The 15,712-nt window shown below is 37.8% G+C and overlaps 1 protein-coding gene across 3 annotated transcripts in view; it reads left to right on the top strand.

Moving 5' to 3' along the window:
- The window catches only part of LOC140443500 (WD repeat-containing protein 3), a 730,789-nt gene that overhangs the window by 289,486 nt on the left and 425,591 nt on the right, over nucleotides 1–15,712 (top strand). For all 3 annotated transcript variants that reach the window (XM_072534812.1, XM_072534810.1, XM_072534811.1), the window contains exon 5: nucleotides 10,291–10,490. In XM_072534812.1, the coding sequence (XP_072390913.1) occupies nucleotides 10,291–10,490 (200 nt within the window). The remainder of the gene's footprint in view (nucleotides 1–10,290; nucleotides 10,491–15,712) is intronic.

Genomic DNA, 15,712 nt, shown 5'->3' with positions numbered 1-15,712 from the left:
ATATTGGAGAAGTAGAGAGAATAAATCATCTAAAGAGGAAAGTCAGGGAAGTTTTAAAGAAAATAAGGCCAGGAATGCAACGGCCAGAAAGCACACAGAGGAGGGACGGTGTGACATTGCCGCAGGTAAAAATCCCTGTGTATGAAGGCAGATATGAAACGTGGAGAACTTTCCACGATCTGTTTACTAAAGTAATACATGAAAACGACCAGTTATCAAACGCAGAAAAAATGCAGTACCTAAAAACTCAAGTAAGAGGGGAAGCCAACAGAATGATACAACACTTAAACATATCCGAGGCCAACTACGAAGTGGCCTGGAACATGCTAAAAGATAGGTATGAGAACCCAAGGATGATATTGTTTAAATTAATAGACAGGATGCTACTAGCGCAGGAAGTAAAGGAATCTTCTGCTAGAGCATTGAAATCACTACATGACACCTTCCACGAAAGTCTGGAAGCCATAGGAGGGTTAGGAACAGACACGGAAGCGTGGAGCCCATTGATAGCCCGAATTATCATAACGAAATGGGACAATGAAACTAGGAGGCTGTACGAAAACCACACTGGAGACAGTAGAGAGATACCGACGTACAAATCGACACAAACATTCCTACAGCGAAGATTTCAGACACTGGAACTGCTGGAGTCAGAAAAAAGACAAGAGAAGCAAGGAGGATCTCTTAGGAAACCAAGAACACATTGCGTGATATGCAACGGAGATCACGGAGTACCGAACTGCAGAGAATTTCAGGAACTCAATGTAAGAGACCGGAACAGGATGAGAAAAGAAAAAGGATTGTGTACAAACTGCCTAGCACATAAAAAAGAAAAACAATGTTATTCACAATATAGGTGCAGACACTGTGGCGGAGACCACCACCATATGTTGCATTATGAAAAAGGAAACACAAGCAACAAAAGAAACTCCAATGAAACGAAACGAGAACAAACACAAGAAAGAAATGGAAGAGATTCAAACAATAGAAGAAACGGGTACCAAGCTGATAGGTACAGAGGAGGAAATAATAATCCATACAACGCCAGAGAACAAAATAACGGAAGGCGAGAAAATACACAAGATACCAATGGGCCTAGGAATAGCAACGACCAGCAAAGAGGGCAGAATTCAGTAAACTGTGCAAGCCATAAGGAAGGTGAAGCATTACTAGCGACAGCTGTGGTACGCATAAGAGATGCGAAAGGAGATTCACACATAATGAGAGCACTAATCGACCAAGGGTCACAATGCGCATTTATAACGGAACAAGCTGCGACGACGCTAGGAACAACAAGGAAGCCCATACAGGCGACCATATCCGGGATAGGCTCGTCAGGAGAAAAAACAGCCAACTGGAGTATGAAACTTTTAATCGAAACTCATTACGAAAGTGACTTCGAGATGGAAATAGAAGCACTAGTACTACCGAAGATAACAAGGAATTTACCGGAAAAGGATATAATTCTACCGGACTATAACGAGAAAAATGCAATACTGGCAGATCCAAGATATTACAAGGTAGGGAAGATAGACTTACTACTAGGAGTAAAATAATACAGTTACATATTGACAGAAGGGATGCACAGAATAAGTAATGGACTCCTGAGTCAAAACACCAAACTAAGATGGATAGTTTCGGGAATAGCACGAGAAAGGGAGAATATAAAAGCAGAAGTATGCTGTATGATATCAAGACAAGAAATGGACGTACAAATAAAGAACTTCTGGGAATTAGAAGAAGTAAATCAGGATACAAGTTTCTCAGTGGAAGAACAAGAATGTGAAGAACTGTATCGACAGACTGTAAAAAGGGATGAAGAAGGGAGATACTAAGTAAAAATTCCGTTTAGGGAAGACGTCGCAAAGTTAGGAGAATCTAAACAGCAAGCATTCGCCAGATTGATGCAACTAGAAAGGAAGTTTGCAAAAGACAAACAGTTAGAAGCGAATTACAGACAATTCATGGAAGATTATGAAAACCAAGGTCATATGGTAATAGCAGAAAACCAGGGAGATGGGTACTACTTACCTCATCATCCAGTGAGAAAAGAGGACAGTACTACAACGAAAATAAGAGCCGTGTTTGACGCATCAAGCAAAAGCTCATCGGCAGTAAGCCTGAATGATGTTATGCACACAGGGCCGAAATTACAACAAGACTTGACAAATATACTATTACGATGGAGATCCAATAAGGTAGCATACTCAGCGGATCTGGAAAAAATGTTTAGACAAATCAGAATGGCAGAAGAAGACCAAAAATATCAAAAAATTTTGTGGAGAAAGGACACAAAGGACCACATACAAGAGTATAACTTAACGACGGTGACATACGGCACGGCCGCAGCACCCTTCTTAGCGTTAAGAACAATACAACAATTACAAGAAGACGAAGGAGCGAGGTTCCCGTTGGCATCGAAAATTGTAAAAGAAAACATGTATGTAGACGATATACTAGGAGGAGCTGAGACAGTGCAGGAAGCAGAAACAGCCCAAAAGGAATTAATACAACTGTTCAGAAAAGGAGGTTTCACTCTTAGAAAATGGTTGAGCAACGAAGAAAAAATAATGGAGAACGTACCGGAGGATATGAGGAACGTAGACTCGAAGGCATTCAAACAAGAAGAAGTACGGAAAACGTTAGGAATACACTGGTCACCTAAAGAGGATATAATCACATTCAAAATAGGGATAACGACGGCAGAGAAAATAACGAAAAGACACGTACTGTCAGAAGTAGCAAAACTATACGACCCACTGGGATGGATAGCACCTGTAGTAATTCAGGCGAAAATGTTCATACAGGAATTATGGGAGCAAAAGACCAGTTGGGATAAAGAATTAACTAGCAACCAACAAAGCAGGTGGAATACATACCAGGCGCAATTAGTAAATCTGGAGAAAATAACATTGCCCAGGTGGAACAACTTAAGCAAGATAAACAGAGTAGAACTACATGGATTTGCAGATGCGTCTATGAAAGGATATGGAGCGGTAATCTACTCAAGGGTATTAGGCCCAGAAATTAAAACGAATCTAATGATAGCAAAATCGAAAGTCGCACCATTGAAAGGGAAAACGACGTTACCGAGGCTCGAGCTGTGTGCCGCGGTACTACTAGCAAATTTAATGAAGAAAACCCTACAAGCATTGAACAGGGAAAACATTGAGGTATATGCATGGTCGGACTCAACGATAACCCTGGCTTGGATAAGGGGATCATCAAAAAGGTGGAAAATGTTCATCGCCAACAGAGTAGAGGAAATAAGACGCGTTATAGGACCGAAAAATTGGCATAAGGTAGATACAAAGGAAAATCCAGCGGACATCCTCTCACGTGGAAGTACCGCATCAGAATTATTAGAAGCAGAGCTATGGTGGAAGGGACCAACTTGGCTGACTAGTAACAAAACTTTAACTCAGGAATCAGAAGAAATACCAGAGACAAATGAGGAGGAAGTCAAAACGAAAATAACGGTGCACACGACAACGATAAAGGAGGACATATGCGAGAGATTCTCAAATTTAGAAAGAATGAGAAGAGTACTTTCATATTGTAGGAGATTTGCAGACAAATGCAGAAAAAAGAAGGACAATGGACAAAGTCAGCTTACAGTCCAAGAATTAGAGGAAACTCTATTAAAGGTGATAAAGCACACACAGCACGCCTACTTCAAACCAGAAATAAATAAGCTGGAGAAGAAACAGCAATTAGACAAGAAAAATAAATTAGCGTCATTGGTACCATTCCTGGATAGACAAGGAATTCTAAGAGTCACCGGAAGACTGAGACACACGAATCTAAAGTACGGAGAAAAACATCCGATAATTTTGCCAAAGGATAGTGCATTAACAAAGTTACTTATAACAGATAGTCACGCAAGAAATCTACATAGCGGATTACAACAAACACTACAGTACATAAAAAGGAAATACTGGATAATCAACGGCAGAAGAACCGTGAAAGATCATCTAGCAAAATGTTTAAGGTGCAGGAGGTATAAAAGCCAAGCAGCACAACAATTAATGGGAGATCTACCGAAAGACAGAGTGAACCCGAGTCATCCCTTTACTAACACAGGGATAGATTATGCCGGGCCAATAAAAATAAGTACCACGAGAGGCAGAGGACAGAGGAGCTATAAGGGCTACATCTCAGTATTTGTGTGTCTGTCAACGAAGGCAGTACACCTTGAGGTAGTAAGCGATATGTCTACGGATGTTTTCATCGCAGCGTTCAAGAGATTTACGGCACGCAGAGGACAGTGCAACAACGTATACAGCGATAACGGAACCACATTCGTAGGAACAGCAAATTTGTTGAAAAAAGAAAATCAAAAAATAGATGACGAGATAAAACAAGGATTACTGGCACTAGGTACCCAGTGGCATGTCATACCTGCATATGCACCACATTTCGGAGGATTATGGGAGAGCGCAGTGCGAATAATGAAATATCACTTGAAAAGAATCATCGGGGAAACAGTTCTAACATATGAAGAATTGAGTACGGTGCTGGCACAAATAGAAGCATGTATGAACTCGAGACCATTATGTGGGTCATCAGAAGACCCTGAAGGGAAAATAGCCCTGACACCAGCTCACTTCCTTATAGGGAGAGAAATTATATCACCAAATCGGGAAGAAGAGCTTACGACTTATTTGAAGATGCCGACGAGGTGGAGATTAGTGGAGAAAATAAAAAGAGACTTCTGGAAAATTTGGAAACAGGAATACCTGCACCAATTACAACAGAGAAATAGATGGCATAAGGCGCACCCTAACATAAAAGAAGAAGAAATAGTTATAATTAAAGAAGAGGATACACCTCCAGGCAGATGGCCATTAGCGAGGGTAACAGAAACACACCCTGGAGCGGAGGGATTAACCAGAGTAGTAACAGTGAAAAAGGCAAACGGGAAACTGACTAAAAGACCCATACATAAGCTAATACGACTGGAAGAAGAGAAACAGGAAAAGCCGAAAAAGGCAGCAGCACTAAGATGGAAGAAAATACTAGTAGCTATAATGTTTCTAACGATGTTAAAACCCATAAAGGCAGAACCGTATAAAATATATAATCCGGTACCAGGATTTTTCACAGAAGACCTTGGAGAGGTCGTCATAGACCGGGGAACATTTCGAATAAAGGTGTTACTCGAAAAAGGAAGAATTCGAACAGAGCACCAACTAATAGGAAATATGATACAAGGCGTACGAGAACTGTGTCATGAGATAAAAATCGTGAATTGTAAGGATATAATAGAGAAATTGGAGGAAGGACAAAGAAAGGCGGAGTCAGTAAGCGAGGGGCTGACAGTAGAAATAAAAGGAAGGGAAAGAAGAGGAATATTAGGAACAATATTAACCTCAGTATTTGGAGTCAATGACGAAGCCTACAGTAACATTGAAGCATTAGATAATAACCAAAAGGAGCTAATAAAGGGATCACAGCACCAGGCGAAGATAATGTTAGAAACAATAACATCAATCAATCACACAGAGAACAGGATAAACGAGCAAATGAACAAGTTTAACAAAGCACTAATCACAGGTCTACAAGAAATATCTAAAGGACTTAACGAAGTAGAAGACAAAGCACAAAAACTAGAAACCGAATATAGCACGTTACGAATACAAACGATAGCATTACAAGTTATGGACTTCATAAACGAATATACTCAATTTTACGAGGGAATATTAAACCTTCACTATAACCACGGACACTTCATTGATATAGTGAAACCGGGTGAAATAACCAAATTAATAGGGAAAGCAGGGCAGATACTGCCTCAAGGGGTCGAAATACGACGACAACCCATTATAGAAACAGAAGTCAGTCATGACGACAGATATATAACAGTCATCGGCTACTTCATAGTGACAGGGAAAAATAAGTACAGCATGCTCAAAGTCACGGCCATACCACTTAACGTTGAGGGGTCGGTGTTGCGCACATTTGTCGCCCCAAGGAATCTACTGGTCGTAGATTATAACACACTGCACTACTTCGAATTGACCACGGAAGATAGAGAAAGGTGCTTACTGTTGACAAAGGCGCAGATAGCGTGCTCACCAACGGCTATAAGAAACATGGATACCCAACCAAACTGCATACTAGAAGAAATTTATGAGCGATCTAAGAATAGCACATGTCCAGTGGTAGCCAGGACAATACAGACAGCTCAATGGAGTAAGATGGGTACTCCCAACCTCTGGCTAGTTATCACGCCAGTCACGATACACATATCCATTATTTGCGATGGAAATCGGAGCGAAAGAGTACTGGAACGAGTCACATTCCTGAAGCTTTCACCCAAATGTATCGCCCAAACGAAAAATATTACATTACTCCCCACTAGCAGTGGGGTGGACAGAGCAGTGACGAGTTACCTGAAGTCGCCAATCACTCCCGTGGCCCAACTGGTGGCGAGGACACCCCGCAAGTTTAACACACCTCTAAACACCTACCTTGACATACCAGGAGGAGAGCTACGTCATGTGTTACTTGAGGAGGAGAGTCTGGAACAAGAAATGACGCATACGCAGTGGCGATCGATTCACGAATCTAATTGGCATTATTTTGTGGCCACCGGGATCATTACTATAATGGTAATAATTGGGATACTCACGTTATGGAAGTACCGTCCTGTTGCACGACTATGTCGTTCAGGGAATCCACAAACTCAGACTAACGAACAGGAAGTACCTGTATTAGTTAGTAATCGGCACAACAATGTACCGTCGACTTCCCAAGTTGACATCCCACTTTCCACATTTTCATCCAATTGCCCTAATTTTAATCTAGAGATAGAGTCGGACATTGATAGCTAGGGTACGGTTGGAAGATTTTGATTATTCTTAAACTATTTATAATTTATCATGTTTGAATTTTACTATGTTATGTAATACTTATATGTAAACTTTGAGTATTGACACTTGGGCCAGATTGCCCGATTCCGCAGTATGTCCAATATCAAATCTTCATAATTCATATCCGAAATTGGACAGTATAATTTTATCACCCAGTAGACCGAATGAATCTATTTGTTATTAAATACACACACGTAGTTAATTAGGTTACATACACATTTGGTCAATTATAAATAATAATTTGGACATCAGTCAAAAGTACTGACAAAGTTAAACAATTTACATAAATTAAATACACATATCACGCTAGGTACGCGAAAAATATTGACCCAAATAGAATTTATATAAAACTAATATCTCTTGACTAGAGAAGCATTCAATCAATATTCACTCAACGAACATATAGTCTTCAACGATCAACTTCATCAGTCTCTACTCAAAGTAATCCCGGGTCTACACCCATAGTGTACGTCTCAACAATAAACTCTGCTACTATTATTTGGTGTTTCCATTACAACAGAACGAACATCTTCACTGAGCCAACGAAGGGAATTTGTTCAGGCAGTATGCATTTACAACTGCAGCATCTATTAAATAAAAAAATATTCGATGCCACCATTTTTTACTGCTACGATCAATTTTGTAACTTGATAACATCTGGTCAAATTTATCTACAAAATTCATATTCTGATTGTAATCAGTTACAGCATGAGGACATAGTATTAGACGTCTGTCGCCATTTTTTTCTTTTCGATTAACTTCACTGACATCTTCAGTGTTGTGGAAATTGGAAAGTATATGCACTGCTCTCTTATCCTTCCATTTTACTGCTACCAATCCAGAATCACTGGTAAACCACTGATACCCTCCTCGATTCATTTTTTATCAATTTTAAAAGTAGGCAGATATCGGCGAGACACATTTACAGTGCCTACTGCATGGATGTTCCTCCATCAAAGGTACACTGTTAAAAAAAATATCAAAATATAGAACATAATGCTTGCTACGAATATAAGCTGTCAGATAATTGACCACCCGTGCCCCTAAATTTCTTTCTGCTGAATCAACCTTCCCTGTATACAGATCAAATTTTAGACAATAGCCTGATTTATCTGCCAGTATTCACACATTATAGCCTCGTTTTATGGGTTTTTTGGCATATACTGCTTCAGTGCACTCCGACCTTTGAACTTTATCATGGATTCGTCGACGGCTACTTGTTGAGATGGATACAAACAATTCTCGAATTTATTTAGTAATAAATCTATCATTGGGCGCAGTTTATACAGCTTATCAAAGTTCGGTGAACCACAAACAAACATAGCAGAATTATCATTTATATGTAAATGTCCAAGTAAACAACTAGATCGTTTGAGACCCATCAAACTGGATATGTACGCATATTTAAGGTCAGGTGCACTGGACCAGTAGTCTTTATAACTTGGTTGTCTATTTATACCCATTAGCAAGTTTATACCCAAGCATGTTTTTATTTCTTTAAATTCAGTCGACAAAAAGTTTTTACTGTGAGTTGTTTTTAGTTTTTATTTGCTCTGCATATAAATTAGTTTGGAATACCAAATGTTCAATAAAATCATCATTTATGAACAACTGAAACAAATTATATGGGGTTGGATTATCAAGCTCTTGAATAAAGTCTGGTACTCCATAAGAATTTGTAAAGTTTTCAGGAGCGATAGGTCTATGACTAGCTGACTATGTTGGAGGTGTATAAGCAGAAGCATTATTTACCGGTCTAGGAGCTCTAGTAATATCTGTTGTCTCCTCTAGTGACAAGCCAGACTCAGACTCTTCATCTGAACTGTTATAAATTTCCTCGACATCTGCCGTTGGAGTTTCAACCTCTTCGTGATCTTCATTTTCAGAATCATTCACTATCGATTCGGAATCAGATGGTATTGCCTCTACATCTTCATCTATATTATCTAGTTTCGCTTGTAATTCGTCTATCGTCATGCCAATTAGGGTAAAAGGTAGATTGTCTTTTCTCAATCTTGACATTTTCCTAGATAAAAATTAATTTAAAATTAATTTAATTTAATATATGCGGAGCGGTGCAGTGGCGGATTTAGACATTTTCCTTGAAAGGGGGGGACTTCCAATGAAACACCAACCAAAAGACATCAAAAAGATAAACCCAAATTACATAAAAGACATAAAGAATAACTTATACGCATTAAGTTTCCTTAATTTTCCTAACTAGTGTGTTTATTGGGTTGAATTTGTCTGTCTGTGGTTTAAGTTTCTTGTCAGCTATGATATTTTGTTTCAACAATTTTTATCTTTAATTTTGGACCTTGTTAGGGAGGGAAATTTCTCCTTTTTTCCTCCCCGTAGATCCGCCACTGGAGCGGTGGTACAAATATTGTACCACAAGAAAACCTTGTGGATTTTCAATTGCCACACAAATATTATCAATTAGGTTAATTATTACTTACCTAGCAACCTCAACCCACGTCTTGAACACAATTATTTTGTAAATACTTCAGTTTTTAGTAACTTATTAATAAAAAACTGTCGACAAGCTTCAGTACACGTTGCACTGACAATAAAATAAAGTTTGTGACTATAGAGTGCGATAAAATCTGGATTTAAGCATGCCAGTGTGTTTGCCTAGTCTCCAGTAGATGGCTGTTACATTGGTCGAATAATTATACCACTGCAACGTAAGCGACAACGATTTAAAAAGCTGGTACATTTCTAAGACCACCGCTGCTTAACAATACCGAAAAGGGTGGTACATTGCGTGTACCATGGTGGCTCAAAGAGTTAAGGGGAGTGAGACAGGGGTGCATAATTTCACCACTGATATTCAATATGTACTCGGAGCACATTTTTGAAGAGGCTCTAAAAGATATTGATGAAGGCATCTCAATAAATGTAGTCAAGCTCAATAACCTGCGGTATGCAGATGATACAATAGTGTTTTCCAATACCATAGAAGGCTACAAAACTTAATGAATAAAATAACAGAAACAAGTAGAACATATGGACTGGATATAAACACCAGAAAACTAAGCTAATGATCATCAGCAAGGAAAACATAACTGAAGCAAATCTGTATGTGATCAGTTTTAATGACCTTAACCACAGAACGTTATTTCTCTTCTCTCTTTAATCAGTCGAAATCCAATTATTAGATCGATTTTATGGAAATTTTTCAAACGTACAAAACGGAAAATTTAAACTGCCTTTTCCAAACAGTTTTATGTGAATGCAAAATGGTAGGACTTTAATTGTAGTATTTCCCACTGTCTTTTCTTTTATGTTATTTACCTTAAAGAAGTATAAAGGTTAATAGTTTTTGCCGATTCAACCAATTGTTTGGCTAAATAGGTCTTGAACCTACCAAAGAAGATTATTTATTCTCTTTCAAATTATTTTACATTTTCAGCATCCTTTACAATGTCATAAAGTAGGTGCGCTTCTTAGACGCGGACGAGGAAGGGTTATATCAATGTATAGTGATGCTACAGGACAAATTCTTGGATGTCACGGTACAGATATGCAGATAGAATTCTTTCAGTTTTTATATGAAGAAGATGCGCAGTTAAAACTTAAGAAGAGGCTGAAAAAGGAAAAAAAAAAGACTAGGTTGGTATTAACTTATTGGTTTTAAGCCATCTAATTAACTCATAATTTGTTAATAAAAATGTTTTAATATGTTAAACATAAGCTAGGATGAGAAAGGTTTACTTTCGTAAATAAAAACTAGTGAAATCGTAATACGATTGCACTATGTGAATTTCTAATTTTATGACCAATTATTTGTAATACTGGTGGCTGTAATTACCATCGATATTGTATTACTTCTCATGCAAGTCACATTTTACATTATTTTCTCCTTTCACTCAACATGAGAGGTCACTTTTTGGCTTTCCAAGAGCTTCACAAATCCTTGTATAGTCCTTTTCCATCATATTGATAGCACATTATGTATGCAAATCCTCAACAGGTCAAAAAACCATAGGCGTCACCCTATACTTGTTTTGAAATAAATAAAAAAAATTAATATTTTAAGATGCCGTCAACAATTCATTATCTTTTAAAAAATCTTCTGTAAAATAAGTGTCCACTAATCTCACTATACCTTTTTTGTGCGTAAAAAACGTCGGTATATATGCCACACGATTATTGTTAATTATACACGTGTGATTAACGAGAGAATGTAATGTTTCACGAAATAAATTAATGTAAACAGTAATTTAAAGGTGATAATTGTTTTCTATACAAGTTATCGCCTGACACAAAAAGAATACCTTCTTTAAACGATTACCTGGAATTACTGATAAGGCTTCACTAATGATAGTTTAAGTAGTTTTTATGCCACATTACAGCTTATGCCAATAATATAAATTAGAAATTGTTTGCATCTCCCATTTAGTTTGTAGATGTACATTGTTCATGTCTTACCTACCTACGTTTTTGGTGTCGATATTTTGTTATTTGCATTTAAAAATGACGTCGACAACAGGTTTTATCCCTTTACATCAACGCCCTTTAAGTAATGTTCGTGAAATCGTTAACATGTGTTTAAATATGACAGGGGTTGGAGAAGCAACAATTTATAGATTCCTAAAAGAAAGAAAAGGAGGAATTGTTTCATCTCCCAAGAAGAGTGGAGGGAGTTAAACCCTTGGAAATTGAAGAAATACATAAAAACATGATAATACGCAGCGTCCACTCATTTTTTTTTAACAACGAATTTCCAACATTGGACAAAATCCAAACATTAATTAGAGAAAACGAAGAGTTACCAATCATAAGCAACAAGAAATTATGGGGACTATTGAGAGAGATGAGATTTCGTTGGCAAAAGAATAGAAGAAAATCCGTTTTAATTGAAAAAGATTACATCGTATGTTGGAGACGAGATTATCTAAGAACTATTAAAAAGTACCGAGAAGAAGGGAAAACAATTTTTTATTTGGACGAGACTTGACTAAATGAAGGTCATACTGTACCATATCTATGGGTTGATACAAATGTGAAAAGTTCCCGTCAGGCATTCATCGAAGGTGTATCTACTGGAATAAACAATATTCCCGTTGGAAAAGGACGCAGACTCATAATAACCCATATTGAAAACGAATAGGGTTTTGTCAATGGTGGATTATTAAGTTTTGCCTCAAAATCAACCAAAGATTACCATGAGGGAATGACTGCTGACGTTTTTGAAGAATATTTTGAGCAAATGTTGGATTTAATTCCAAAAAAATCTGTCATAGTCATGGATAATGCTAGATACCATTCAAGACTAGCAGAAAAATTGCCAACAACGGCACGGAAAAAAGGAGAGATAATCGAATGGTTGGATAAACACGCAATTAAGTACAAGGAGAATTCGACAAAAAAGGAATTATTACCTATTGTAAGGCAACATAAAGCAGCTTATAAAAAATATATAATTGATGAAATGGCATTAAACCGTGATGTAATTATTTTACGTTTACCCCATACCACTGTGATCTGAATCCGATAGAAAATATATGGTCTCAAGTAAAGGGTGAAGTCGGACGCAACAACAAAACTTTTAAATTAGAAGACTTACAACAATTATTAGAACATTCCTTATCAAAAGTAACTCCAGAAAATTGGAAAAATGCTGTTAGTCATGCTCACAAGGAAGAAAATAAAATGTGGAATTTGGATAATATGACTGATGCAATGCTGGAACCGGTAATAATTAACATTGGAGTTGAAGATTCCTTAGATTCTGAAGAAAGCAGTGAATCTGAAATGGAATTTGATTAAAATAATATTCGTTTTTTTACAAATCGGCCCCTGTTAGGCCACAAATTATTTTATATATAACCAATAAAATAAACATCTTACATTTCTTGAAAATTCATTAGTACCTGTTAATCTCCATCACTCCGAGACTGGCAACTTTATTTAGGGATTAGTAACCCTCAAAACTATTGTATTCTATTCTGCTTCAACCTTTATACCTGGTGGTCATACTCAATTTAAAATTGTTTTCCAATATACTTCTGTAAACTTGTTGACAATTATCTATTTTTCATTGAGTCACCCGTATCAACAGTTTAGGGATTTGCATACATAATGTGCTATCAATATAATGGAGAATTTAATACTCGACGTTTCGGCACCCATTTTGGAGCCATTATCAAGAGGGATACGGTTCCGTTCGAGTTGGGAGTCTTAATCTGCCTACTCCCCTCACTCGTGACGTACCAGTATCGGGTTCTGTAGAAATACAAGAACCGTCAAACGGCACTGAGGTCACAATCTGCCTACTCCTCAGTGTCGAGTTACGACCGGTCTTACCCTGTGTCGCTGCTTTTATACTCTCAGTTTGCGCGGAAACTGGTTAGGGCGGCATATTGCCGGCAGTCGTTAAGCGTCATCGCGCGTGTTTAAGCTGTTAGGCCGTTTTTCAATTTCGATGGCTTCACGAATGATTCTCGATTTAAGGAGGGGATGGAAGCGATCGTTTTTGCTTTTTCGAAATCTATTTTGTGGCCTGTATGAATATGATGTTGGCTAGGGCTGAAGTAGTATCGGAAAGTTTGATATATATAGAATGTTCGTAAATACGGATATGGATTCATCAGTTTGTCTGTCCTATGTATGTACGTGGGCAACCGGAACAAGTTTTCTCGTAGACACCATGGTTTTCATTGAGGATTTGGTCTTTTACGGATCTGACGAGATTGGAAAACTTGAAGTGAGTAGTGAAAATGTTTTTGATGTTAATGTTAATAAAAGGTAGAAAGATTTTAGGTTGATCAGGCGGCAAGGTTTTTGGATGGAATGGGGTTTAGATTTTTTTGAATGCTCCTATTGATTTGGGTTTTATGATAGCCGTTTTTTAAGAGTTTTTGCCTTGAATTGATCTTGGACGATCTGTGATTGTTGTCTATAAGTCATATGAAACAGGAAACAAGAGTATTGATCACTGAATTGAGTTGGGCGGGGTAATGATGTGACTGGGCATTGAGATAACGGTTTGTATGAGTGGGTTTCCGGTACACGGAATAGAAAAACTGTGAGGTGGGTTTTTCCGAATAAGAACATTAAGGGATGGTAAAGACGCTTCAGACTCAACTTCCATCGTAAATTGAATACTGGGATGTATTCCATTCAAGTAGGAGAGGAAGAGATCTAATGATTTTATAATAATAATAGTCTCCCGTTTTATACCGCTGTCGCGGCTTTGGGAGTATAGCAGGGTAGTCTGCTATATCTAGGGCCTACGGTATACAAGGAAGGTAACATGGCCAGTGCTACGCTTCAACCGTCTATTATTACCCCTGGTTTTACCCAAGGTACTCATTTTTATTCAGGCTGAGTCGACCTGGGGCCTATAGACATTTTTAAAATGTCTAGATGTTCTTGCCGGCGGTGGGATTCGAACTCCGGACCACCAGCTTGCGAGGCAAACATCCTACCGCTTGCGCTACGCAGACCCCTAATGATTTTATCATGGGGTCAAATTACAAAGGTGTTATCAACGTACCGTAACCAGCAGGTGGGTTTAAGATTTGATGAGAACCGCACTGTTATTTCGAAATGTTCCATTCAGATATTAGCTATTACAGGAGAGAGGGGATCTCATTGGGGCACCTTTGATTTGATGATAGAAATGATTTTGGAATGAAACCCACTACAATGATTCATAACTTTTCCGATACTCCTGTTTCGACCATTGCCACGTAAGCTTTAACAAAATGTTTCAATTATTCTGTTACCTTAAGTCACATACCAATTGAGACAATCATCTGTCAAACTGAAGAAGCCATCTTCGGTTTACCTTCTGAAGGTGCTGAAAACTAGACAAGACATCTCTAGATCACAAAGACAGGGATAGATTAATTTTCACGTTGAGAAAGCCTATGAATAACTGTTCTGATGAGCTTTATTAAAGCGAAATACGTATCAACAGATACATAGACTATTTTTGCGTGAAAGGGAATCTTGACTGTCTTTAATTTTATTTTTATTCGGATCTACTCTGTATGAGTACAAGAAACCAATTCGCTAACGATTTCTGCTTAGCTGAGGAGACATGTCGTGGAATACAAATTTTAGATTCCCCATGTCTCTATTAACATCTTTATCAGCGTCTGTTATACCTTGCATTTATAGAAGGTTCAGATTAAGGCAGTTATCTGAATTGTGTTTCGAAACTATTTTACGGATTTAATATCAGATGTCGCTATTGCGTCCGTTTCGAAGCCATTTTATCGTTGCTTCACAAAGACAGGGATAGATTAATTTTCACGTTGAGAAAGCCTATGAATAACTGTTCTGATGAGCTTTATTAAAGCGAAATACGTATCAACAGATACATAGACTATTTTTGCGTGAAAGGGAATCTTGACTGTCTTTAATTTTATTTTTATTCGGATCTACTCTGTATGAGTACAAGAAACCAATTCGCTAACGATTTCTGCTTAGCTGAGGAGACATGTCGTGGAATGCAAATTTTAGATTCCTCATGTCTCTATTAACATCTTTATCAGCGTCTGTTATACCTTGCATTTATAGAAGGTTCAGATTAAGGCAGTTATCTGAATTGTGTTTCGAAACTATTTTACGGATTTAATATCAGATGTCGCTATTGCGTCCGTTTCGAAGCCATTTTATCGTTGCTTCACAAAGACAGGGATAGATTAATTTTCACGTTGAGAAAGCCTATGAATAACTGTTCTGATAAGCTTTATTAAAGCGAAATACGTATCAACAGATACATAGACTATTTTTGCGTGAAAGGGAATCTTGACTGTCTTTAATTTTATTTTTATTCGGATCTACTCTGTATGAGTACAAGAAACCAATTCGCTAACGAT

Source organism: Diabrotica undecimpunctata, chromosome 6 (assembly GCF_040954645.1).
Source record: "Diabrotica undecimpunctata isolate CICGRU chromosome 6, icDiaUnde3, whole genome shotgun sequence".
NCBI classification, from domain to species: domain Eukaryota; kingdom Metazoa; phylum Arthropoda; class Insecta; order Coleoptera; family Chrysomelidae; genus Diabrotica; species Diabrotica undecimpunctata.
This window is presented reverse-complemented; position numbering and strand designations above follow the sequence as displayed.